Source organism: Coregonus lavaretus (genome assembly GCF_964263955.1).
Source record: "Coregonus lavaretus genome assembly, chromosome: 37".
Taxonomy (NCBI): Eukaryota; Metazoa; Chordata; class Actinopteri; order Salmoniformes; family Salmonidae; genus Coregonus; species Coregonus lavaretus.
The window spans coordinates 8400239-8424467 of NC_140024.1; the positions used below are offsets into that span (position 1 = coordinate 8400239).

A 24229-nucleotide genomic window follows, 5' to 3' on the forward strand; every position below is an offset into this window, starting at 1 on the left:
GCGTTAACCTGTGCCCAATAGAGATTATGACACTGAAAACACCTTCTTTACACAGCTAGCTATACATTGAGCATTCACTGTAATGTATGAACAGTACATGATGTATGCATCTACACAATGTGGTGCGTTTTGCTGAGTAATAACTTAGTGTAGTAGCTATATATATATATGCAAGTGCAAGCAATTGTCAGAGTGTGCGTGTTCCATGTGTTGGTGAGAGAATGTGTTAGCTGGCCATACGGAGAGGGGGGTTTTGCCATCTGCTGGCACTCCTGGGGGTAGGACTTCATGTGAATGACACAGAAATTCATGGAAACATGGCCTGAGCACGTTTGTGGGTGTCCAAGTACAGATGTGTGAATGTGTGTGAGTGTGTGTGTACCTGCGGGGCTCGTTGTGTGGGTATGGAATGACTATGAGCTGAGAGTTGGGGATGATAGCTGTCCACTCCTGCTTCCTCACGTCCTGCAAGACAGAAACAATGTTATTAGAGCCTCAGGGAGGTAGAATGAAGGGGCTAGCAATAATGGAAAAAGTATAGTTCAAAGTTAACACAACGCAGGCAATATATCCCACACTTCTCAGTGCAGATACAATGTAGGGCCTGAGTCATTTCCTGTACAGTACTGCACTACAATTTCCTCTCTAGTTCAGAGTTTAAGGAACTTTATTATTAGAAGTTCAAGCTCAAAAGCTTTTCAAAGCCAGTTTCTGTATCAATTACAAAGGTAATTTTCCCTCTTCAAGTTGTTACTGGATGGCAATCACCAGCAATCATTAAATTCATCTTTCTCACGGAGTCCTCTAGGGAAGAGAGACTCATTTCCGACAACACATCAATCATTTGGCAACATTAAGGGACAAGTGAAACACACTCGCTCACACACGCAGTGTCCTCTTTTACTCAGAGCCACCCTAATGAGAACCCAGGGTTTTTAGCTACCTAAAATGTAAATGTAAATGTCTATACACGAGCTATTTAAAGCCATGCATTTAAGATACACACAGGCTAGTAAATTAAATAAATGAGGTCTGCTGAAGTATCCCCTTGGTGTGTCAGCCTACTTCCTACAGTCCCATTAGCTGGAGTATCGTGTGGGTTTGGAAGCCATGCATATGACTCCTTCCTCAATGAGAAATGTCAATTAAAGAGCATGACATACCTACATAGCTCAGAGATACAAATACTACGTAAGGCAAAGACTCAAAGCAAATCAGAGCAGCAGATTCAGGGATTTGGATTTTATAATTGCTAGTGATTGTTTGTGTTTGAGGTAAAATAGGTTAAGGAGAATAATGATGCACTGAATGAGTCACCTTATCGTGTTACTTCACTGTGCACAGTGTGTTAGTTCATTAGTAGTCGCAGTTCTTAACCTACTAAAGCTAATGCTGACATTTTGCTCTTCAATGCAGTGTGGTTTATGCAGAACGGCGGTGAGAGACAGTGACAGGCTGCGCTTCTGGCACTTTGGCTAAGAGAAGACGTCTGTGTTTTAGAGGAGGAAAGCGTTTCTGGGTTTTCAGAGAATGTTTCAAAGGAGAGCGCTGGGTCTGAAGTTGGGAGTGAAGTGGGGTTTTTGGGAGGCGAGAGCAGAGAGGGAATCTTGATTAGTGAAGTAAACCTCATGGGATTGAGAAGTGTGTACAGGAGGAGAGAGTAGAAGAACACACTCAAAACCCTCAAATGGCCTCCTACATTTTTCACCCTGTGAGGAAGGGTTGGAGACAGACCTGAGAGACAGATATTATCCTCTCCAAACTCTCACAGAGACAGTGAGATGTACACAGCTGTTCATTAAATGTGTACACTGACTGTACAAAACATTAAGAACACCTTCCTAATATTGTGTTGCACCCTCAGAACAGCCTCAATTCGTCAGGACATGGACTCTACAAGGTGTCGAAAGCATTCAACAGGGATGCTGGCCCATGTTGACTCCAATGCTTGGCTGGATGTCCTTTGGGTGGTGGACCATTGTTGAACAGGAAACTGTGTAGCTCAGTTGGTAGAGCATGGCGTTTGCGACGCCAGGGTTGTGGGTTTGATTCACACGGGGGGCCAGTATGAAAAATGTATGCACTCACTAACTGTAAGTTGCTCTGGATAAGAGCGTCTTCTAAATGACTAAAATGTAAATGTAATTGAAACTGTTGAGCGTGAAAAACCCAACAGCGTTGCAGATCTTGACACAAACCGGTGTACCTAGCACCTACTACCATACCACGTTCAAAGGCACTTACATTTTATGTCTTGCCCATTCACCCTCTGAATGGCACACATTCACAATCCATGTCTCAAGGCTTAAAAATCCTTCTTTAACCTGTCACCTCCCCTTCATCTACACTGATAGCTTTCACCTGGATTCACCTGGTCAGTCTATATCATGGAAAGAGCAGGTGTCCTTTATGTTTTGTACACTGTATGTAGCACAGGTAGCACTGAAGATACCATATTCATACACCCTCTGAAGGTAAAAATTGGTTAGCATAATACAAAGCATTATAAAGATTTTATTAACTGCTGTGTAGGGAAATGTGAACCTTAGTGGAAACATTTTCTTGCATAACTCAAAGGATGCGAGCGACAACCAAGCACGTTGCTGTACTTCAGCTGCTTTCCTCAGTACGAGCCTCGCTCCCAAGGTAGTAAGGTATGGGCAGAAATTTGCAATGCAAATCCGTTTTGATGAAGACCTCTGTTCTATTCTTTGACAGGCGAGGAACGGGAGAGAGCGTCTTAAATTCAACTAAGCCGCGCAGGGGAATCTATCGAGGAACCAACAAACAGCATTTCAAACGGCACGCGATATGAGAGAGAAGGCTGTCGCTCCACACAAACCCAAACCACATGCCAATGTTTGAGGTAGCACAAAAGTGGGTGAACGAAGAAGATAATGAATTATTTAATGCATAATAGACCATCAACTTATCATATTGCAACAGGAAGAAACATTTACATTAACCTGCAGTAGAGTTAGTGTCACTATCAGTGGCTCTGGGTGTGTTCTCCACATGGGTGCAGTGACTAGAAACAGTATCAGTTCCCTGCTGTAGTTATTAGACCTGTGTAGCTCCTACTTCATCTGTAGCTCCTACTGCATCCTGTCCTATCTGTGTTTGTCTGGCATGTCCCTCCTCTCCTCTCCGCTCCCCTCCCCCAGTGCTGCAGCGCACCATACTGTACCTTGTCCCCGAGGGGCCGGGGGATACCCACGTACAGGTGGTCCAGGAAGTTGGCGCTGCGCCCCAGCCCCAGGACGGTGTAAGGCAGCTGCAGGGAGAGGTGGGCCGACTGGCTCAGCTGGCCGGCTGCATGGAGGGGAAAACAAAGAGCCATTAGAGCCATTCAGACCCATAAACAAGCCTAATAAAAGAGGAGCCATTAGAGCCATTCAGACCCATAAAAAGACTCATAAAAGAGGAGCCATTAGAGCCCTTCAGACCCATAAACAAGACTCATAAAAGAGGAGCCATTAGAGCCATTCAGATCCATAAACAAGACTCATAAAAGAGGAGCCATTAGAGCCATTCAGACCCATAAACAAGCCTCATAAAAGAGGAGCCATTAGAGCCATTCAGACCCATAAACAAGCTTCATAAAATACACAAATCAGACGATCCTATTCCTACCATCGCCCAGTCCGGAAGCGTCTACCGCCCCCCACCTCCTCCACCACCACCACCACCACGTCCTCGCCACTGGCCCACGCTCAGGCCCTGCCAAGCGCAGCCGACATAAATCACCCGCTTTACGGTAAACAAAGAGAGCACCACGGCAACAAATCAGAATAAATGTGGCTGGACTGCATGGCGGGTCTGGACCCACACTCAGATGGAAGTCTGTTTTTACATTTACGATGTGCAGAAAGCAAAAGATTCAACGACTGATTAAAGCAGGATCTTTAGTCCACATAAAAAAAACACTTAGTGTGTTCTGCCTAGCTATTATCTACACATTTAACCTTAGTATAGAGCCTAAAAGCCTGGGGTTAAATGCCTGTCTATGAATAAAGCATAAGTGTACACCATCTTCAGCGAATGTATATATTACCTTCCACGAATCTCCATTGTAACAGTTTGAAATTAGGAACAACTAGACCATCTCCTCTGAAATGAAAGCGTGACCCTGCTTTGAGCCCTGTTCCCGCTTTCTGTAATTGATTGCAATGATAGAGCAGGTTACACCGAGCAGCTTCGAGCAGTTGCTGTAAAAGCCAATGTAATTGTTTCAATCCTACAGAGATGCTCACTTAAAAAAAATAAGAGCTATCATTTAAATTGACTGGCAGGGACAAAGGAAGCTGAGAAAGTCAGAATATGTCATTACAGGTAGAAATATGGTACTGTATACATTTCTGTTAATAAAGAGGCTTGTCCATTGTAGTGACACTGATTGGAAGTCCACTTCACAGTGCTAGTAAAACCAGTTGGCTAACTGTTAATATGGACGTCACACTGAGACCTTGGTGTATGTGTGAGATCGATCCCTCCCATCAGCTTTGTGAGACAATAGCAGGGTATTGACTCGGACACATACACTGAGCGTACAAAACATGCTCTTTCCATGACATAGACTGACCAGGTGAATCCAGGTGAAAGCTATGATCCCTTATTGATGTCACCTGTTAAATCCACTTCAATCAGTGTAGATCAGTGGTCACCAACCTTTTCAGAGTCAAGATCACTTTCTGAGTCAAAATGCAAGCCTAGATCTACTGCTCAGAGTTTGGAATCTGATTGATTGATTGCTTCTGTGGACAGGTGTCTTTTATACAGGTAACAAGCTGAGATTAGGAGCACTCCCTTTAAGTGTGCGCTCCTAATCTCAGCTCGTTACCTGTATAAAAGACACCTGGGAGCCAGAAATCTTTCTGATTGAGAGGGGGTCAAATATGTATTTCCCTCATTAAAATGCAAATCAATTTATAACATTTTTGAAATGCGTTTTTCTGGATTCTTTTGTTGTTATTCTGTCTCTTATTGTTCAAATAAACCTACCATTACAATTATAGACTGATCATTTCTTTGTCAGTGGGCAAACATTCAAAATCAGCAGGGGATCAAATACTTCTTTCCCTCACTGTACAGTTCTACTGAAAACGAAAGAAAAGTCACTCAGCGGAGAGAGCGTGAGCAGAGAGAGACGGCTTAATGATGCTATTTAAAAGAAAAACAATTTGCTCTGTGTAAGCCTCTTGTCGGTAATGAGAAGAGGGAGAGGGCTTTTAAAATCACAGTTTAGAGGTGTTACCGTGCTGGAAAAAGGACAAAGGAAAGCTAATGACTTCATCCATGAACATTAAAATGGAGTTTGAATTCTGTGCACTGTCCTGGCTCTTCTCCCTGGTATTAGGGAGCTGAGGAAGGCGTTGCAATTTTGGAATTGTCCACTAATGAGAGGGCACACACTAGAAGACCACACACAAACTGACAGAGTAATCAGATGAAGGTGTATATTGGTTCACCAGAATTACTCTTTTGATATGATTCTAAATGTGGCCAATGCATAAAGAGATTATAAACAGGACATTTAAAAGTAAGCAGTTCAGTTAAATGTTGTTCCAACTCAGGGTTTCCCAAACTCCTGGCACTACAAAGCTGATTCAAATAACCAACTGATTATTTGAATCAGGTGTGTAGTGCTAGGGCAAAAACCAAAACGTGCACCCAGTGGGGGCCCGGGGACCGAGTTTGGGAAACCCTGTTCTAACTGGGCTACCATGACCGGACCCAAGGGTCTTTCTCTATACTGTCAGGCACAGAGCCAAAGATTCAGATACACAAAAGATTCAGATACACACAATAGTCAGCAGAAAGTGTGTGAGCTCTGACCTGTCCCCATGTGAACTGTTGTACCAGCTTTGTCTCAAACACACACACACTGCAGCTTCTCCCTCTAACTGAATGCCAGAGTGAGCTCAGGAAGGTTATCTCTGTTTAGTCAAGGTAATAATGTATGAAAGAAAGAAACACGTGCATCTCTCTCTCTTTTCTCCATTCAAGCTCAGACTAATGCCGGGCGAACACTACACGACTTTCAAAATCCTCACATTAAACAACTGGTCTTTCCTGTAGTTTTTTGTCTTGCCAACGTAGCGGTGTGCATACTAAACGATCTGGCACAGACGAGGGGGTCACACTACAAGATTCTTCACTTGATGTGATTAGATCGTTAACTTAGCTAGAATGAGCTGTGGCTCAAAGCAGCCGCATAAACGTTTTCAGTCAGAGGTCCACGCTTGCCATACAGAGTTGAAATCTCTAGCCAATACATTGAATTTAATAACATTGCTTGTGAACTTTAGAGCTGTAACGATTTGACACTTTGGCTTTGGATAAAGGCAAGTAGAAACGCATACTAGTAGTAGTCATCGCTCCTGCTGGAGAGTCTACACATTCTGGGTGACGTGATCCAACGTTATCATCGCACTGGCTTCTTCTCTGGAGAGCTCTCATTGGCTGTTGCTGATCACCGTTCTCAAAAGTTGTCGTTGCACATCTCACTACAACAGCATTGCAGATTTTGTGCCGATAAAATCAAACGTGTTTGAAAATATCAGGGCGTCTGGGACGGCTCAAAGACAGGATCAGTAGCCCTCAGATTGAGTCTCTGACCCGCTCACATTAAACGAGCATCGGTGACGGCCCCACGCCCAGAGTAGGCAACAACATTGGGATTTTGTGTCTAATCTCAAAAATGTACCCGAACCGTAAATCGGGGCCAAAATCGTCTAGTGCACGCCCGGCTTAAGTAACCACAGTCTCTGTCAGGGCTGGAGGAGAGGATAGTAGACAACATACATTTTGGGGTTAACCACCTACCCTAGTGACAGGTTGTAGTTGTGTGTTGAATGTTAACTAAAGGATAGGTCATGTTGCGAATGGACACAGCAGGGGAAATGTCACAGTGCTGCTGGGGACGCTGGCTGGAGGATGTGTCACTCAGAGAGAGAGGAAGCTGGCTTAGGGACTGCCACTCTGCAGGTGGGGGAGCTAGGCTGGAGAGAGGCCATGCACTGAGGTGGGGGGTGCTGGTGGTGCTGGCTGGAGGAAGGCTTGTGGTGGGTGGGGGTTCTGGCTAGCTGCTGCGGGCTACAGCCTGGTGTGTGTGGGAGCCCTATCTCCCTGCAGCACAGCCGTGGCGCACACAGACAGACCTTGGCGGAGCGCTCCAGCCTGCAGCACATGACTGACAGCCTCCAATCCCCCTCTCAGACCACAAAGAGGATTCAGAGCAGCCAACCAGCCAAACAGCTCCCGAAGAGCAGGCTTACTCAAGGAACCTTACGCTTCCACAGGTTATCACATTCACTCATTCCCAGGCTCTCTCCAATCTGGGTGTGAGGAGTCTCAAGCATGTTGATGAGTACCAGCCACCCACCCACCGACCCACACATATTGTAGAGCCTCCAAGCAAACAGAGCAGAACACATGTTCACACCCAACGAGTCAGGACTCCTCAGCTCCAAAAGCTCATTCAGAAACATGGGCGAGTACATTGCGCACACACACACACACACACACACACACACACACACACACACTGTGAGCCAAAGAAACCCCCCTCAGCATCAAAAGCCTGACTCAGAACATAAAACTTGCAGTGATCTCCTGTGCCAGAGAGAGAGAGATGGAGAGTGGATATCTAGTGAAGAGGAAGAGGAGAGGAACTTTGCCAGCTTCACAACATAAGGGAAGGAAGAGCTACTCTTCAGTCTCCTCCCTAACGACTCACTTCCCATGCTGCTCTTGTGAGTCAGGGAGCAAGGGAGGAATCTCACAAGTTCAAAACTCCTAAGAGGGGATATCTACCTAACCCTCAAAAAGACATACACACGAACAATGGCAACTTGCAATACTCCTCACCGAGTCTCCGAGCCAGAAGAGAGGCACTGAAGCTCAATGGTAGAGGAGAGAAGAGACAGGTGTGTGAGGCTGAGTGTTGAAACACACTGTTGCCCTCCCACCAGAGACAGAGAGGGGGGGCTGATCCAGGACTGGGCTAAAGAGGGGGAGGTACGGCTCTGAGGCACACTTGTTAACATTCAGTGTATAATTTAGAGTAGGACTCTTACTCAGTGAGTAGAGGGATAAAGAGACGCCTCAGCCCTGAATTATGTCACAGAGTGTGACTCCAGCCCACTCGTAATCAAATCACTTTAGTCCCTCCACTCCCTCAGAGACACCAGCGGTAGAAGAGACTAGCTCTCTATGCGGGCCTCTTCGGCCACCGTCCTACACACACACACACACACACACACACACGCAAAAACACATGAGCATATCACACAAAAACACACTGCAGGCTTTTAACCTTCATTGGTCACAGAGGAATTTAGTCTCACTCACAATGATACAACACAAATAGAACATACGGAGACTGGTAAACAATGGGACGGCGACATCATTATATTGCAACAGACACCATCAGGCAAACGCTAATGGAGATCAGCATTAGTATTGTAACAAAAGTGACCCATAGTTTTAGGACACAATTATCTTATGAAACATTCTCTCAAATGGTGACCATTGTGGCCAGTAGCAATCTTTTAACAACAGCGTATAAAGAACTCGCACACGGTCAGACACACACAGCCTCAAACACATCTTCCCAAGGCCCCAGATCATCTCGGCAACCTGTTTGTGGAGAGATTCTCAATATCTGTCGCTATAGAAACCACTCTCTCCCCTGATTGCCCACTTCCACAGCAATGGGAGGGACGGAAAGGACACATAGTGGCGATTGAGGACGTTGCGGCGGCAGGGCCTGGGGAATAAAGGACGTTAGAGGAATGAAGTGGTACACACTGAGCCACAGCTAAGCCTGGGAGAGGAGAGGGGCCCTCAGCACCCACACAATGCAGACGGCAGATTCAGACATTGATTTGTGGGGAGAAGCGTGTGTCTGTAGTGGAGGAGATAAGTGGCATGCCCATAGGGCTCCTATCCACTCCTCTCTTATCACTAGTGCTCTCACAGGAGGAAAAGACAGAATTAAAGCTCACGGCACCATGTGTGACACAGTGTTTGTTGAGATCATCAGTGCGTCGTGTCTGATCATCAGAAACACAACGAGAAGATGGTGAATGAAGCAAACTGAGATCTGGGTTTGACAGATCAAGACTGGTGTTGAGAGAGGAGGTAACCAGAATAGATGGTGACTCTTTTTCCCTATCTCCTTCTCTCTTGTTTCCCCTCTCTCTCCTTATCTCTCTCCTCCTCTCTTGCTCCCCCTCTCCCTCCTGTTCTCTCTCCCTCTACCTCTTGTTCTCTCTCCATCTCTTGTTCCCTCTCTCTCATAATTGGGCATTAGGCTGCAGTTGAGATGTGTGCTCTTCTACAGGTTACTGTGGCGACAGAGCAGGCTTTGAGAGGCATTCAGATCTATTACATTAGGGGAGCATGGCAGATACTAGGACTGAGACCATTCCCACTGATGGAACACAGGGAGAAGAGGAGATGTAGAGACAATATTAACACACTACAGGGAGAAGAGGAGATGTAGAGACAATATTAACACACTTTAGGGAGAAGAGGAGATGTAGAGACAATATTAACACACTTTAGGGAGAAGAGGAGATGTAGAGACAATATTAACACACTTTAGGGAGAAGAGGAGATGTAGAGACAATATTAACACACTTTAGGGAGAAGAGGAGATGTAGAGACAATATTAACACACTTTAGGGAGAAGAGGAGATGTAGAGACAATATTAACACACTTTAGGGAGAAGAGGAGATGTAGAGACAATATTAACACACTACAGGGAGAAGAGGAGATGTAGAGACAATATTAACACACTACAGGGAGAAGAGGAGATGTAGAGACAATATTAACACACTACAGGGAGAAGAGGAGATGTAGAGACAATATTAACACACTACAGGGAGAAGAGGAGATGTAGAGACAATATTAACACACTTTAGGGAGAAGAGGAGATGTAGAGACAATATTAACACACTACAGGGAGAAGAGGAGATGTAGAGACAATATTAACACACTACAGGGAGAAGAGGAGATGTAGAGACAATATTAACACACTACAGGGAGAAGAGGAGATGTAGAGACAATATTAACACACTTTAGGGAGAAGAGGAGATGTAGAGACAATATTAACACACTACAGGGAGAAGAGGAGATGTAGAGACAATATTAACACACTACAGGGAGAAGAGGAGATGTAGAGACAATATTAACACACTTTAGGGAGAAGAGGAGATGTAGAGACAATATTAACACACTACAGGGAGAAGAGGAGATGTAGAGACAATATTAACACACTACAGGGAGAAGAGGAGATGTAGAGACAATATTAACACACTCCGGGGAGAAGAGGAGATGTAGAGACAATATTAACACACTCCGGGGAGAAGAGGAGATGTAGAGACAATATTAACACACTCCAGGGAGAAGAGGAGATGTAGAGACAATATTAACACACTACAGGGAGAAGAGGAGATGTAGAGACAATATTAACACACTACAGGGAGAAGAGGAGATGTAGAGACAATATTAACACACTACAGGGAGAAGAGGAGATGTAGAGACAATATTAACACACTACAGGGAGAAGAGGAGATGTAGAGACAATATTAACACACTACAGGGAGAAGAGGAGATGTAGAGACAATATTAACACACTTTAGGGAGAAGAGGAGATGTAGAGACAATATTAACACACTCCAGGGAGAAGAGGAGATGTAGAGACAATATTAACACACTACAGGGAGAAGAGGAGATGTAGAGACAATATTAACACACTCCAGGGAGAAGAGGAGATGTAGAGACAATATTAACACACTACAGGGAGAAGAGGAGATGTAGAGACAATATTAACACACTTTAGGGAGAAGAGGAGATGTAGAGACAATATTAACACACTTTAGGGAGAAGAGGAGATGTAGAGACAATATTAACACACTCCAGGGAGAAGAGGAGATGTAGAGACAATGTTAACACACTCCAGGGAGAAGAGGAGATGTAGAGACAATATTAACACACTACAGGGAGAAGAGGAGATGTAGAGACAATATTAACACACTTTAGGGAGAAGAGGAGATGTAGAGACAATATTAACACACTACAGGGAGAAGAGAAGATGTAGAGACAATATTAAAAACACTCCAGAGAGAAGAGGAGAAGAATGACAGAAAGAAAGAGAGGGAGAGAAAGATATTATGTGTGAGAGAACGAGACAGAGTGAGCGAAAGGAAAGAGAGTGAGTGTATTGTGTGGTTTGTAGAGAGAGATAAACAGGAGGAGTTGAACAGGCGGATGGGTAATCCTGCATTGAATTTGAGAACAATTTACTGGCCTGAGTGCAGAAACCCACAGGAGAGAATCATGGGCAGAACAAAGCTCTGATCAATAATAATCCTCCCTCTCTCTCCAGTTGGTTAGCTCTGCACACTTCCACACATTCAACACCTTCAACTGACTTCAACCTGACAAGACACAGGTCCAGCCCAACAGGTGCTGTGTGTGTGAGAGAGTATACTGTGTGCATGTCTGTGTGTGGTGTGTTTGGTTACCTGGGCATCTGTATGAAGAGTGACTTGTTCACCTGACTTGATCACTCATGAGTGTCATATAGAGAGTATAAAATCTGTGTGTCTCACAATAATGACAGCATAGTACAGTGATTGTGTGTGTATAGGTGTCTGTGTGTGTCTGCTGTCCTTAATCCTCCATCCTCATTTGCCTAATTAAACAGATCCTGCTGAAGTTCCCTACCGATGTAGAGCTGTTTGTTCCTCATCCCTCCTCCTCCTCTCCTCCCCTCCAATAAGCCAGCCAAAAGCCCCGGCACCATGGGAGAGAAAGAGAGGGATAGAATCCAGAGATAGGTGGATAGAGAGAGCGCATCCCCACACCTCTTTTGTACCAGTGGTACTATTCATTCACCATCCCTCATTTTTCAAATGAAAGCGATTCCTCTGCTTCATTTCATCCAGTATCTTCTGTGCCCAGAGGCTAGCACCCTCCCTCCCTCCCTCCTCTCTTATGCAGTGAACACAACACACACAGCCCGTCCTGCCATCACCAGTCGAGGGTAATCGATCTTGTCTGCTTATTAAGCCTGACACCAGACCAGACCGCCTTAACACCACGGCAGAGAAGCTTTAAAATCACTAGCTTTACCCCGCACCAACAACATATAGATGTACACTACAAAGGTCCATTGCTGACAGGTGTATAAAATTGAGCACACAGCCATGCAATCTCCATAGACAAACATTGGCAGTAGAATAGCTAATACTGAAGAGCTCAGTGACTTTCAACGTGGCACCGTCATAGGATGCCACCTTTCCAACAAGTCAGTTGGTCAAATTTCTGCCCTGCTAGAGCTGCCCCGGTCAACTGTAAGCGCTGTTATTGTGAAGTGGAAACGTCTAGGAGCAACAACGGCTCAGCCGCAAAGTGGTAGGCCACACAAGCTCACAGAACGGGACTGGCGAGTGCTGAAGAGCGTAGCGCATAAAAATCGTCTGTCTTCGGTTGCAACACTCACTACCGAGTTCCAAACTGCCTCTGGAAGCAACGTCAGCACAAGAACTGTTAGTTGGGAGCTTCATGAAATGGGTTTCCATGGCCGAGCAGCCGCACACAAGCCTAAGATCAACATGCGCAATGCCAAGCGTCGGCTGGAGTGGTGTAAAGCTCGCCGCCATTGGACTCTGGAGCAGTGGAAACGCGTTCTCTGGAGTGATGAATCACGCTTCACCATCACGCAGTCCGACGGACGAATCTGGGTTTGGCGGATGCCAGGAGAACACTACCTGCCCGAATGCATAGTGACGACTGTCAAGTTTGGTGGAGGAGGAATAATGAATGGTCTGGGGCTGTTTTTCATGGTTCGGGTTAGGCCCCTTAGTTCCAGTGAAGGGAAATCTTAACGCTAAAGCGTACAATTACATTCTGTGCTTTAAACTTTGTGGCAACAGTTTGGGGAAGGCCCTTTCCTGTTTGAGTATTACAATACCCCCGTGCACAAAGCGAGGCCCATGCAGAAATGGTTTGTTGAGATCAGTGTGGAAGAACTTGAACAACTTTGGAATGAATCAGAACGCCGACTGCGAGCCAGGCCTAATCGTCCAACATCAGTGCCCAACCTCACTAATGCTCTTGTGGTTGAATGGAAGCAAGTCCCCACAGCAATGTTCCAACATCTAGTGGAAAGCCTTCCCAGAAGAGTGGAGGCTGTTATAGCACCAAAGGGGGGACCAACTCCATATTAATGCTCATGTTTTTGGAATGAGATGTTGAGCAGGCTATCTTCTGTACCTTGTCACAACACAACTGATTGGCTCAAATGCATTAAGAAGGAAAGAGATTCCACAAATTAACTTTTAACAAGGCACACCTGTTAATTTAAATGCATTCCAGGTGACTACCTCATGAAGCTGGTTGAGAGAATGCCAAGAGTGTGCAAAGCTGTCATCAAGGCAAAGGGTGACTACTTTGAAGAATCTAAAATCTAAAATCTATTTAGATTTCTTTAACACTTTTTTGGTTACTACATGATTCCATATGTGTTATTTCATAGTTTTGATGTCTTCACTATTATTCTACAATGTAAAAAATTGTAAAAATACAGAAAAACCCTTGAATGAGTAGGTGTGTCCAAACTTTTGACTGGTACTGTACTGTGTACAGGGGACTATAGCTTACTCTATATGGCCTACTGATTTACTAACTGTGCAGAATAACAACTCCCTTGATCCAAATGGCACAGAAACCAACAGTATGGAAATCTTTCTTTAAGGTCAATGTTCATCTCAAATATAGCTACATTCTAATTCCATTCTTTTCCATAGGGAATAAGGACGGAGGGGAAAGGTAAGCTATTGCATACCAGGGCCTTATATAAATAGCCCGAAGGGTGAGGAGACTGAGGTGAGAGGTTCAGATGGAGCACTGGTTCCTGAGGACCAGGCAGCACACATGCATTGCTGCACTGCACATAAATTAAATGCCCTCCCACACACAGTCAATCAAGTACGCACATAAATACAAACAAACAAACAAACAAACAAACAAACATGTATGGTCACGCTCATGCACGCCCGCACAGACATACTCAAAAACACACACACACACACACACACAAAACACGAGCACACAAAACACGAGCACACAAAACACGAGCACACAAAACACGAGCACACAAAACACACACACAAACATTAACTCACACCCACACTAGGCAGGCAGAGCCAGCATTAATATTCTGCTGGTTGATTGACTAGCTCCAGCTGGAGATGTGGAGATGGAGACCGCCTGCGTCCTGGGGATCGATACACAGGCAGGCAGGTCAGCATGTCAGCCAGGCAGAGCAGCCAGGCAGGTCAGCCAGGCAGAGCAGCCAGGCAGAGCAGCCAGGGATCATCTGACAGGACCAGCCATCCAGGCCTTTTAAATCCCCTATGTCTCTTAGCCTCAGCATCACAGAGACCAGGCCTCCACAGAACCACCGCACAGAGACACCGCAGCGCACTGAGGCTAACCGCCATGGCTATTACGCTCTTCCTGTCTGGCACACCGCACACACCCCTGGGTGTTCCCCCGGCCCGCATGCTGAGAGCACGTGGTGATATAATCACAGACCTCACACCAGCAAAAAACATGCTAAAACATAAATACTGTACGGCACACACACTGCTGATATGCTGGCCCACTGATATGCCTGCCTGCGTGACCATATCATTACCACTGAACTTTCCTGTAGGGAATTGCCTTGGTATTATCAGTAACTAACACATGGGCCCGTGCCATACGTTACAGTATGAAGGGAGCTGCCTGTATGGCACTATAACCAAGGTTCAATACCAAAAGGAGATGGCAGAGGTGAGTCTGAGTTCCGTATGCAGGTTCACCAATGAGTGCTTGAAGCCCTGTGATACAGAAGCCCCAGCGGTAAGAGCGCTATCTGTGGACCACAGCTTGGCATAGGAGTGCTAAGTGCAGTGTGTCCTACCTCCTGTACCTTCACTTTATTTTCCCCGTTCTCTCTACTCCTTCTTTTTCATTGACCCAGATCTTCATTCCATTCCTCTAACCCATAACCCACTTGCCACTATTTGCTGCCATTTGCTTCTATTTTTCAGCCATTTTATCCTCTCCCTCTACAGTATGTCTTTTCTATAGTCCTTTCCTTTCACATCCATTCATGTATGACTTCCATCCCTCTATCATCTCTTTAAGTATTGAAGGGTAAACGAAGAGCATGAGGCCCCAGTAGAGAGAGCAGACAGTCCGCGCATCATCACTCATTTCTGTCAGTCTACCTGCCTTCTCCCCATGCCCCTAGCCACAGAATAAATACACTTTAAATCACAATAATACATCTTAAATTCATAATGCCAAACAGTCGATTTCTGAGTGGATAGATTATTGTAAGTATCTAAAGCCACCTAAATCTGAATCATCCGTCTGAGTTTGCGTTTGATCTGAGGGTGGATACTGGGTAACAAGGGATTGTCTTTGGGTTGAACTTGATTGAATCACACACTGGCTTTGTCCTGCACTGCACTTTATCACTGTTAAATGAGGAGTCCTGGGAATAACCCAGCCAGGGCTGGCTGGGTTATTCCACTCTCCCTACAGTACAATATATCTAACCTATACCCCGAGTGTCTCCCTCAGTCAGTGTAGACACAGCTCTGGCCTTTCACTCCCCTTCTCATTGGCTCAGCCTCCAGGCAGGCAGCTGTTGGGGCTTTTCCTCAGTTCAGCTTGTTAGATGACCTTCTCAGGGAGAGGTGTCTGGTGCAGACACAGATGCTCTTCAGCCCACAGAGCAGCTCCAGCACAGGGGTCAGAGGACAACACTAAACCAGTTATCTTTAAATAGCATTGACCACAACATGGAGGCTCCACATCCACACAGATAACAAACATGAATGGGAGAAAGGAAATTGAATAGAGGTTGGGGATTATTGAACAATAAACAAACTGTTTGGAAAGAGAGAGGGCTTTCTGATACTCTGGTTCTTTTGACTGTACTCCTTGTGGACTGATTGATCTATGCTCTTGCCCTTATAACTGTGTCCTGTCAGAGAGAGAGAGGAGTGAGGGAAGAGTGTTCTACTTCTCAAAGTGACTATTGTATTGTTGCGTTTTCATTAGTGGATGATTCCAACAGAACAGGATGTACACTACCTGTCAAAGGTTTTAGAACACCTACTCATTCCAGGGCTTTTCTGTATTTTTACTATTTTCTACATTGTAGAATAATAGTGAAGATATCAAAACTATGAAATAACACATATGGAATCATGTAGTCAGCAAAAAAAGTGTTAAACAAATCAAAATATATTTTATATTTGAGATTCTTCAAATAGCCACCCTTTGCCTTGATGACAGCTTTGCACTCTCTTGGCATTCTCTCAATCAGCTTCATGAGGTAGTCACCTGGAATGCATTTCAATTAACAGGTGTGCCTTCTTAAAAGTTAATTTGTGGAATTTCCTTAATGCGTTTGAGCCAATCAGTTGTGTTGTGACAAGGTAGGGGGGGTATACAGAAGATAGCCCTAATTGGTAAAAGACCAAGTCCATATTATGGCAAGAACAGCTCAAATAAGCAATGAAAAACAACAGTCCATCATTACTTTAAGACATGAAGGTCAGTCAATACGGAACATTTCAAGAACTTTGAAAGGTTCTTTAAGTACAGTCTCAAAAACCATCAAGCGCTATGATGAAACTGGATCTCATGAGGACCGCCACAGGAATGGAAGACCCAGAGTTACCTCTGCTGCAGAGGATAAGTTCATTAGAGTTACCAACCTCAGAAATTGCAGCCCAAATAAATGATTCACAGAGTTCAAGTAACAGACACATCTCAACATCAACTGTTCAGAGGAGACTGTGTGAATCAGGCCTTCATGGTCGTATTGCTGCAAAGAAACCACTACTAAAGGACACCAATAATAAGAAGAGACTTGCTTGGGCCAAGAAACACGAGCAATGGACATTAGACCGGTGGAAATCTGTCCTTTGGTCTGGAGTCCAAATTTGAGATTTTTGGTTCCAACCGCCGTGTCTTTGTGAGACATGGTGTGGGTGAACGGATGATCTCCGCATGTGTATTTCCCACCGTAAAGCATGGAGGAGGAGGTATTATGGTGTGGGGGTGCTTTGCTGGTGACACTGTCTGTGATGTATTTAAAATTCAAGGCACACTTAACCAGCATGGCTACCACAGCATTTTGCAGCGATACGCCATCCCATTTGGTTTGGGCTTAGTAGGACTATCATTTGTTTTTCAACAGGACAATGACCCAACACACCTCCAGGCTGTGTAAGGGCTATTTTACTAAGAAGTAGAGTGATGGAGTGCTGCATCAGATGACCTGGCCTCCACAAACCCCTGACTTCAACCAAATTGAGATGGTTTGGGATGAGTGGGACCGCAGATTGAAGGAAAAGCAGCCAACAAGTGCTCAGCAAGACTGTTGGAAAAGCATTCCAGGTGAAGCTGGTTGAGAGAATGCCAAGAGTGTGCAAAGCTGTCATCAAGGCAAAGGTGGATATTTGAAGAATCTCAAATATAAAATATATTTTGATTTTTTACCACTTTTTTGGTTACTACATGATTCCATATGTGTTATTTCATAGTTTTGATGTCTTCACTATTATATAGAAAACAGTAAAAATAAAAGAAAAACCTTTGAATGAGTAGGTGTTCTAAAACTTTTGACCGGTAGAGTAGCTAGATACTAAAATCTATGAAATCTGCTTTTTAGACCTGGCTGTCCTACTCCTTGTTGAAACCCAGACACACACAGACAATGGAAAGGAAAATACTGCAACAACAACAAAAAAATTGCCGAACAGAACTAAGGCTTTTTAAAAGAAGTGATTATTCACTGAGAAATCTAGCAAATGCTTGAATCAATTACTCTCAGTTATCTGAAAATAATGTCTGTCCTCTAAGCCGTTTCGCGATTTGTCTTTGAAATGGCCTTGTCACTTCCTCGAGACTGCAGGGGAGACATTAGGCCTAATTCAACTCATCTGCCCTGTCCATTCAACAGAACTATGCCCCAGTGTCATCCTTTAGCTGGCCTGTGCTACACTGGCACCAGTCACACCTTGGACTGGACCAACATGGGCAGGTCCAAATCACTTAATTAACAAAGTAATGCTGGTGTCTATCAGTTCAGTTCTCAGGTGTTGAGATTTTTTTTCTCAGGTGTCCTCTGTAGCTCAGCTGGTAGAGCACGGCGCTTGTAACGCCAAGGTAGTGGGTTCGATCCCCGGGACCACCCATACACAAAAATGTATGCACGCACGACTAAGTCGCTTTGGATAAAAGCGTCTGCTAAATGGCATATTATATTATATTATAGGTGTTGAACAATGAGACTGACTGGGTCATGGTTTAATGTCTAGTCTGTCTTGTTCCTGCTGTACCAGGTTGTGTATAAAGACCACTTGACAGTGTAGGTGTGTGCTTACAATTTTCAGCTCAGTATGACATTAATTGGTACTCTGGCTGGTTAGGTGATTATGCTATGTGGGATAATACAAAACATCACATTCCATAGGTACTACAGTATAGTTTTGTATTGAGGAATGAGGCTACCTTCATTAGAGAAATTATGTCATTGTGTTGAAGCTTTTCTGATGAAGGGGACCTGACTGAGCGACACAGAATATGGCAATGACACCTCTGCCTCCAAGCCTCTTGTATCCACCCACACACACAGACGTACACACAGAACCTTCCCTACAGATCTTTGTTAAGAACTCCATTCTTTCACCCTCCTCTTCACTGAGCCATAGAAACTTTATCTCGGATGTATAGCTCGGTTCTTTTTAATCAAATCTCTTTTATTTTCGAAGGAAAACAAGCCTCCCTCTTTTCCTCCTCTCTTCCAACCTCCTATAAAGAGCAGAGCAACAAAGCCCTCCGTTTCTTAGCAAACAAACTAATAACCCTCTACCCATCATGCCTTTCTCCAGCAGGAAACGCGCTGTGTCAACATTATCAGGCCGGGCGGTGAGATAACCTCTGGTGAGATGGGCGACAGGGCTATTATTTGGGAAAACATAGAAGCCAGGCTTCAATTAAACCCCTGGGGCTACAGCCCTGAAAGGGCCACAATCCTGAAAGGGCCTCTCAGCCACACACACCACACTGACCAATAGCACACCACAGCCCAGTCACTCAGACCTGCTACTGCAGCACTGAGATCATGATCTCCAAGTATAGAGAGGAAGTCTGTATTCAACTCCATTCCCAATAGAACAACTGTCATGGCTGACGGCCCACCAAATCTGCACTATTGCCAGAATGCCTGTATTAAGACGGCTGGCGGCGGTCCACATTGGACTTACCTGAGGCGTTCTTCAGGTAGCCGTTGGAGTCCACAGTAGTGTAGCTGACGTATGGTCCAGGCTGGTTCACACCAAATGGCTGCAAGGTCAAACACACACAGCATTAGAGTAGAACACACATATTAGTGAACCATTCTCCCTGAAAAAACAGATCTCCCACCATGTAATTCTCAACACAGACACCCAAGTCTGACACCGACATCTGTCCCCTTCCATGACTCGCCTCAAAGGTTTTGGCTGTGTGTACAGAGCATGTGCAAACCATCCCTGACCTTTCTGAAGCCAAGGGGGATCTGGGCGCAAACCCCAGCAGCTCTGGGAAGCTCTGCTCTGAGTCCTCTGGGTGAAATAAAGCACAGGTCTAAGCCCTGGCTGGCTGGGTCCCAGCAGACAGAGGACAGGCTACAGTGAGCCTGACATAGCAGCCAGCTCCATCACATCCTCTGCATTATTCAGTCCTCCCCACTGCTTCTGGTAATCCCTCAAAATGGTAATGAACAACACAATGTGGCGAATCGGAGATGAATTTTTTAACGGATCGAGGAAAATGAAAATGTTCCCCCAAACGTAAATTAGGCCTATGCTATGTAGCTTTCTCTGTATCTTCAAGGGAGGACTGGGGAAAGTTTAAGCCTGAACAGAACGATCATAAATGAAGTTACGTCACCTTATGATTTAGAGCCTAGAGTAATCTTCTGGATGGGTTACCATAGATACAGTCACTGATGCAGTACAACCTCTGAGCAGATTTTGAAAGGTCCTTCTCATTTTGGTAGCCATTTACAGATATGTACTGAATTTATTCAAAAAAAGGACAACTGATTTTATTCTCAAATTGTTGCACTCCAAAGCCACATAAATGGTAGACCTCGTGATACACAAGTTATCACTAAAATGGCTTGGAATGAAATCCACTGCCCTAACAGACTGTAGTGTAGCCCTGTACTGAATCAAGGCTGCTTGGTAAAGTGCATTCACAATTCTTGACCCACCCAACCGTTTCTCTGGGTTTCCTGTCTGAGAGAGTCCTGACCTCTGTGACCTTCATCAGCTCTACAGTGTACTGTGTAGGGCTGGGAATTGCCAGGGACCTCACGACATGATATTATCACGATACTTTGGTGCCGATAAGATACACTGAGTGTACAAAACATGAGGAACACCTGCTCTTTGTATGACAGACTGACCAGGTGAATCAAGCTATGATCCCTTATTGATGTCACCTGTTAAAGGGAGGAGACAGGTTAAATAATTATTTTTAAGGCTTGAGACAATTGAGAAATGGATTGTGCATGTGTGCCATTCAGAGGGTGAATGGGCAAGACAAAATATTTAAGTGGCTTTGAACGGGGTATGGTAGTAGGTGCCAGGTTTGAGTGTGTCAAGAACTGCAACGCTGATGGGTTTTTCACGCTCAACAGTTTCCCATGTGTATCAAGAACGGTCCACCACCCAAAGGACATCCAGCCAATCTGACACAACTGTGGGAAGCACTAGAGTCAACATGAGCCAGCATCCATGTGGAACACTTTGACACCTTGTAGAGGGGGTGCAACTCTATATTAGGAAGGTGTTCGTAATGTTTTGTACACTCAGCGCATGTATTGCGATTCTCACGATTCTCACAATTCTATATATATTGCGATTCGATAATGTGATCTTTTTGCTATTGGATGTTCAAACATATGTTCACCATATGTCTGCTGGAGAAAACAAGTTTTGATCAGTCATGGAAATAAAAGTGCTGAAAACAAATTGGCTCCCTATTTAAAAAGAACATGGAGAACAAGCTAAGAAGGAAACATACTGGAGTTCTGGTTCAAGTACAGCCAACTAGCGCAAAAATAATATTGCGATATTGTCAAAACCATACATCGTCAAAAATAATATCCCAAAATGTAACTATCCATTTTTTCACCCATCACCAGTACTGTGGGGAGACGATTCTCTCAGCATGCCGCAGGGTGGGGCTCTGCGGAGCGGGAAATGACTGAGTGGTCATATGGAGGCTGTATTCTCTCTTCATTATGGGCCGATGACACCTAATGAAGAGAGCTTTCTGTCTGCCTAGGCTCTGTTTTAACAGCCTAATGAAAAGCTATGGCAGCCTATTAGAGTGTGCAGTTAGGCTCCCACACAGACAGACCCTCCCACACAGTACTGTACTATACATGGTCTGTAGCTTCATCAGTTGTACTGTACTGGGATTGGAAATTGAACAAAAGTTCTGTGGTAACTAAAGGGAAAGGAGGTGGATAGTGATAGAGGACAAGACAATAGGTGGGAAGACAGACAGACAGACAGAAGATGGTTAGAGTGATAGATGTGAGGGACTTAAGGAGGAGGAGAGCAGTGAAAACAGCTCAAAGCTCCAGACATGGGCTCGATCAATCACCCGGCTGAGTCAGGCAATGGGGGGTGAGTGTGAGCGGACACACAGTGGAGAGGCAAACAACCCAAACACAAACACTACGACAGGACCAGCACCAAGCCTGTCTGTCACTAGCTCTGGGGATGAGGGACTATCACATTTTACATTTACATTTCAGTCATTTAGCAGATGCTCTTACAGGACCAAGATGGCCAGAATGACCAGTTACAAGATAAGCCTTTTCACTTTCTCAAAATAGTTCTATAAATTGTATCTTTCAATTTCAATACATCCACTGTATCTCTTTGGCTATCTTTTTCATTGTGTTATAATGCACACACATACACAGAGACACTAGTCTTACCTTGACGTTTCCCGGGCAGTCGTTAGAACAGAGTCCACTGAGCACTGAGGAAGAGAAAAGGAAGATCGATTAGCTAGCAACAGGGACTTTATTTGTCCTACACAATCCCAAACAGTGTGGGAGTTGTCTGTGACTAACAAAACGGCTAAATGAGTTAGATACTGTATGGTTAATGACGTCATCCCTGTTGGAAAACCCAGACTTGATATACTTAAGATAGACCTGCAGTGCTTATATTGTTTTACTGTGGATGCTTATTAATGGGGAAGCTAAACAAACGCACTCATTGCACTGTAAATAAACTGAGGAAATAAGTGCGAGAGAGAAAAAAATGAAAAGTAATTGGAAGTAAAATGAACACAGAAAATAAATGTGCTCACTAATAAGCTGCAGGGGAAGTATATGAGTATTTGTGTGGCTATGGAGCAGCAAGAACCAAATCCTGAATTCTTAATCAGCAATGAGAGGAATTAATATATTAGCATACTAATTGGCTGGCGCTGGTGATTTGCACATTGAAGTTGAGCTGCTGAATACTGCTTTAATTAAGATCTCCCATCATGCATCCTGTGTACTGCTGCACACTGACTGACTGACTGACTGCACTCCTTAATGCAGATAAACAAACAACCCCATTCAAAGTAAACACATGAATGTCCTTCCTCCTTAGAGCTACTAGGCCTAGTCTCAGAGAGACCGACCGTCACTGTGTAGCCTACTGTATGGAACTGAAGGACGTGTCTGACATTGGAATGAGATGAGGCCCTTTGAACTCCACGTGGAGCCATTCGTTGAGTTCGGGGGTTATACCTCTGTGGTCGATGGGATCGATACTGCCCATGTTGAAAGGTACATGTGCTGCTGCTGATTTCATCGGTTACAGCTCTAATCAAGACATGAGAATGCAGATATCTATCTGATCAAACACTGACCTGGGCCCGGTTTCCCAAAAGCATCTTAAGGCTAAGTTCATTGTTAGAACCATTGAGCTCAATTGTTTTAACGATGAACTTAGCCTTAAGATGCTTTTGGGAAACCGGGCCCTGGGAGTTCCCAGAGCGCCAAGTTAATTCCAATCCACACTGACCCATGGCGTTGAGGTTGGATTAGAAACCCTTCTCTTTCCAAGGGATCATAACAAAGACGTGATCCCTAGTCACTAGTGGAGCCATTATGAACAGCAGCTAGTGCAACACCTTCTCTGGCTTGTTTAAAGGACTATGGGGACTGTGAGCGTGTCGTGTCGTGTCGTAAATTGGTTAGTAGAATGGGTAAATCCAATCAATGGTGCTGACATAGAGACTCCATAAAGTGCCTGATGCAGGCAGTGATGCGTGGCTCAGGGAGAGAGACAGACGGGGAGAGTCAGTGACTGTGCCTCGCCGCTGTCCTTCACGACTCACTGGCCCTGCTACTATTGCTTCAGGATGAGGATGCTTCTCTGTGTGCTTGGATAGACAACTCTCCCTCTCTGACTCTCACAGAGCAACCCCCCTGCCTTCTAAGAACCCAGTCTATTTATAGCTCTCGCTTTTTCTCTTCTGTTGTCATTCATTAAATTCGTATGCAACACGTACCAAGTAAGGGTCACATATGGACCTGGGACCAATAACACAGTAAGTATTCAGGGTTTATCCAGAAATCCACAACTGTGCACACAGATGCTGGTCTGCTGCCTCTACTCTGTTGGATATAGCTATTTGTCAGAGGGAGCTGCGACAAGGGTGATTTCAATGCTGACAGCAGCTCCCCAGCAGGACTTGTCCACTGAGGTGGAGGATGAAATGGACTGTCAGTGTATTCTGCCTGTGTATGTCTGGGTCTGTCAACTAGTGTGTGTGTGTGTGTGTGTGTTCTTTGTGTGTACAGATGTAGGATCTTAATTTGATCCAGTTTGCTACAGCAGGAAAATAATCATATCCTACAGCAACAGGAAATGTGAATTATTATGTGGATTATAATTAATGGACATTTTTGTAGGGGTTGATACATTTTCCGTGGAAATTACAAACTTTAGGAGCCTTTTTAAAAAATTTTTTTTTTTTGTGGATTCAGCTAACAATGTGCTTCTTTAATGCCAGGGCTTAGTGCAAGAGCTTCATATAGCCTATAGCAGAGATAATGCAGACTTTTGTTAATCCACT

The 24229-nt window shown here is 44.6% G+C and overlaps 1 protein-coding gene across 1 annotated transcript in view; it reads right to left on the minus strand.

Moving 5' to 3' along the window:
• The window catches only part of LOC311111630 (T-cell immunomodulatory protein-like), a 105240-nt gene that overhangs the window by 5450 nt on the left and 75561 nt on the right, over positions 1-24229 (minus strand). The window contains exons 13-16 of the mRNA XM_084154402.1: positions 22086-22129; positions 19351-19429; positions 3188-3312; positions 383-465 (exon numbers count right to left, since the gene is read on the minus strand). Of these exons, the coding sequence (XP_084010528.1) occupies positions 383-465; positions 3188-3312; positions 19351-19429; positions 22086-22129 (331 nt within the window). The remainder of the gene's footprint in view (positions 1-382; positions 466-3187; positions 3313-19350; positions 19430-22085; positions 22130-24229) is intronic.